Genomic DNA, 4,435 nt, shown 5'->3' on the forward strand with positions numbered 1-4,435 from the left:
TTTTATATAACTGTAAACTGAATATATTTGGGCTTCGTACTGTTTTATTATTGAAGCAGTCACTTTAAGCTATGGGAACCTGGAATGGACGGTCCACAATTACTTTATTAACTAAATGACTACTTGATTAATGGAAAAAATAATCAATAGAATAATCAATAAAGATTATAAACCATTAGTTGCTGAGCTAATTTGATTTAAATTTATAGACAGCTGGGATGTAATGGCATGGAGAGTCTGTATGTTATGACATTCAAATCAGAGCAGATCCAGAGAGAGAGGATTTGCCTAGACCGCATAATTGCAACAATATATATTACAATGATGGTGGCAGGATATATTACTGATTATTGATCGCTGGTTCAAGCCCTGGTGGCTAGTGTTGTGGCACTACCTGGAACATTTAAGTCCCTAAACTGAGCAAGCTAAAGAAGTTCGACTCCAGCAGGATACAGCAGCACGATTGTGCTCTTAAAAAGAAGTTCTCACGAAGCTGGAATTCAATATTTCCTAAATTCAAAACATGTTTTGTTGCTGGTTCCCGAGCAGAGCTCTCCTGTACGGGGACGGTTTGTGTTCAGTGCGGAACAGCTGAGGTGAAGAGGTTACTGTAGCAGCAGGTCAGACAGGGAAGGGCCCTTCTGGCCCGCGGGTCAGCTGCCCTGGACACAAGCCAGCACACTTGGCATTAAGCGGCTCTCTGCATGACACCACACAGGGAAACCAAAACTTCCACTTCAGTTAAGCATCACAAACAAGATGAAGTTCAACTGTTAAGTCGTCGGAAAACGGCACATTCCCTTTTTGTTTTTACAGAATTGCTCCTGTGGGTGCAGCTCCGCCGTGCAGGGCAGCGTGTCGGCACAGGGAGCCGATCACATATTATTTGATTTGGATAGGAGCTGTGAAAAATCCTCGTCATATGCAAAGATGTTACATCAGACCTTTGCAGCTCGGCCCTGGTCGTTTACACAGCCATAGCTTATCCCATCTGCTGGGAATAGAGATGACTCTTAAGTACGTAAAGCTGCCATAAGCCTCTGTTTCCTATTGTAAGCTGTTTTAAAGGGTCCTGTGGTTTGGTGCCATCTGTTTGGAGTCATTATTTATATATTTTTGATGTTTTCTTTCCCTCCGCTCCCTGGCATGGCCTGACTTGTGCGAGACGTGCTTGTTGTCCGTATTCATGTGGGAGGTGGATGACGCTACAGCCGCTCGCCGCTCCGCCTCCCCGACCGCTCACGTGTCTTCCTCCTACAGGCTTCCACTCCTCTGTATTGCCTCCTGTCTTCTCTGTTGGCATCATGTTTTATCAGGAACAGTTTTTTTCTCCATAGATAACAGAAAAACACAACGTTGTATGTAGTGTTTGTGAGACCACACACAGGATTTCGTTGGTGTGTATTGAAGTCCTTGTACTTTCCCGTGTTGCTGTCATATGGGAACAGGAGAGCCCATCTGTTTCCCAGTCATCAGTTGTAGATGAACATGTCTGTCGTCACATCACTCATCTGTTCGTCACCAGAACAAAAACATGTCACTTGCTCGTCTTTGGATGTTCTTCACCTTCCTCCTGAAGTCATTTCCTGTGGGAAAGTAAAACTAGTGTAGAAAATCTGAGCTCGCTCCGAGTTTGTGGCTGTTGTTGTTGTTATTGTTGTTATTGTTAACATGCAGATAGCAGAAGAGGAGCAGAATGCTGACTAAAATATGGCCACAGCCTATTTCCTGTGAGTCAGACTAGAATATACGAAGCAGCTGGCGATAGAAAACTGAACTCTGCCAGTGGAAAAACAACAGACTTACAGACTTCTTGAGTTCTTTGTTTTCTTAATCAATCCATCAGATATTAGTGTTTTGCAGAAGGCAGGTACAGTCAAAGTCGAGGAATGTCTGAGGAACCTTTTTTATTTGTTTATCAGGATAATTAAATGAAGCATCTGTGTGCGGCGTATTTTGGCACGCAGTGAATCGTGGTTGGTCACTTCTTGTTTACCACCTCTTGTTAAACCATCTTTTGATCAAACCTTGAAGTGAAAACCACAGAGAACACATCCCATGGGACTGCAAACGGTCACCATAAAAGAATAGAAAGTCCCTGATTGTGTTGAACACAGCTCAGACTGTGTGTGTGCACTCCTACGTGCTAGCCGGGCACCAGAAGAGAAAATGCTCCTGATTTGATAAAGGCCTAATGGAGTGAATGTGGGAGCTTAACAGCTTTCAGCTTTCAGTTTATATAATTTAAAATAGAAGTGCTTCGGAATGAGACGCACATGGGAAACAACTTTTAAAATTAAATCTCACTTCAGGCACCTCTTGAGAAGTCGCCAGGCTAAATAAAGTTTTAGGCGTTTTTCATGAATTTGTATGTAGAGTAGTTTAATCCACAGAGCGAACGCTTCACTCTCCATCTGTCTTTCATTACTAATTGTCTCACGGCTTTACTTCAACGCAAACTTCACCAACATTTACATTTTACTGGCTTATGATGGAAGTACATTTTTATGCACAAAATGGATTTATTTTTCAGATAACTGTCGATTATCTCCTGACTGATACTGATTAGATAACATACATTTAACAGGCTAAACTGTGTTTTTTGCACACCTGAAGTTAAGAGACTAAAATGTAGTGAGATGGATGGATGATGTGATATTTAGCAGCTGACTTAAAACCAAATCTAACTGACTCACTATTGTTAACACAACAAAAACAAACAGCAACTTTTGAAGTGTTCATTTGTTTTTTCTAGTAAAGTACATTAAAAGACTTCCCAAACATACTTTGGCTACAATAAATCTCCTTTATTGAGGGCGAATACCGGCTGATAACGCTGTTCAGCTGATGTATCGGTGCATCCCGACTTATGCATGGCTGCTTCATAATATTAGGCATATTGGAGCTTATTTTCTCAGTTGTACAAAAAAGGATAATGTACGTCTGTATACCCGTGTAAAGCCAGTATTGGCTGGCAGTGTGTGAAAAGGAGGCTGCATACCATTACTGTGGTCAGGAGCTTTAACACAGGCTGTTCACGAGCTATTGAAGATTAAGGAAAGGAATTAAGTTGGGTGTGTGTTTGTTCTGTCCTCCTCACGTTTGTCTATAATGCCCTTGTCATCGTGAGAGTGGGGTTAATCAGATTACATTTTAGGTTGTGAAGCTGGAGCTGGCGATGTAATGAACAATATGTCCCAGTGGGTTGATTATCAGCCATGTCATCACAAAAGCCTGCTGTTCACCAGCTGGAACTGCTCTTTATCCTCTCACGTCCCACAAGTCTGACCCGAGACTTCATTTAAGTTCTGTTAGGCATTAAAACATTGTACAGTAGGTATTTAAGTTACCTGCAGGTGGGTGTGTATGCCAGGTTGTCACTCACAAAGCTACTTTCTTCCCTTTCTGTAAAGCTCTTAAGAGTCGTTTGTGTTTATTTGATGTTGTCTATAAGTTCCCAAAACTCAAAATATTACTTTAAGAGCTTTTGTTTGTGTGTCGCTCCGTTGAGGATGATTTTACCTCCATGGTTAACTGAGTCAAACCACCAGCAGAACGATTGTGGATAAAGAAAAACTGATTTGTGAGCTAAATAATATTTCACACTCATTGTTTTTTCTCTCTCTTCTCTTTCAGGAACCTATAAAGTCGAGGGCGCCGCAGCTCCATTTGGAGTATAGATTTTACAAACAGTTGGGAAATTCAGGTAAGAGACATGTCGTCTGTAGGTTATTAGTCCCTGAAAGAAAGCACCACAATGATGAGTTAAATGTGAATGGACCCTTTCTCTGCCTTTATAGTCAGAAACAGACATACACTCTTCTTCTCAGGTCGCTTTTTGTTTGTGATAATTATATTGCTTTCTGTAACAACTCGATGGTTTTGATGTGGTTTTTTTATATTTGGTTAAATTGGCTGGTGTTAAATCTAATGCGGAGTATTCAGAAGACAGGTCAGGTTGCAGTAGTCTCGTCTGGTTTAATGAGTGGGACAGACTCGACGGGTTGGTAATCAGGAATAATGGCATCGTGGAAATGGAAGCCTTTTAAGAGAACGAGTGAACAAATGGGAGAGACAGAGGAGGACAAGGATTTAATCCCTCAAAGTGTTGACACTCTGATATGGAGTTGGCTAAATATGTAGATTTTGAGTGTTTTGGGTTGTTTTTTTTTATGACCTGCCACTAGTATTTAGCTTGTGTGAGACGATTTTACATCGAGGATTATAAACTTTATTGCAACAAATAGGACTATTCCAGGAAAGAGGAAAGGATGCGTTTTCAAACGTATCTGCGGCGTTCGTGTGGACATGAAACATCGGGGAAACAGACACAGGAACACAACTCCACTTGAGGCTAAATTTCACAGTGTGTGTCTGTGCGTTTATCTTCTCACATCTGTGGGAGTCTGCTTCCTCTTTTATAATCCCTCCTCTA

The 4,435-nt window shown here is 41.4% G+C and overlaps 1 protein-coding gene across 1 annotated transcript in view; it reads left to right on the top strand.

Moving 5' to 3' along the window:
• Window positions 1-4,435, top strand: part of csnk1g2b (casein kinase 1, gamma 2b) — a gene marked incomplete at its 5' end in the record, with an annotated part of 29,515 nt that overhangs the window by 9,999 nt on the left and 15,081 nt on the right. Inside the window, 1 exon segment of the mRNA XM_035653283.1 lies at window positions 3,637-3,706. Coding sequence (XP_035509176.1) covers window positions 3,637-3,706 — 70 coding nt within the window.

This window comes from Morone saxatilis, unplaced genomic scaffold (assembly GCF_004916995.1).
Source record: "Morone saxatilis isolate NCDOM2014 unplaced genomic scaffold, NCSU_SB_2.0 Contig12, whole genome shotgun sequence".
Lineage (NCBI taxonomy): Eukaryota > Metazoa > Chordata > Actinopteri > Moronidae > Morone > Morone saxatilis.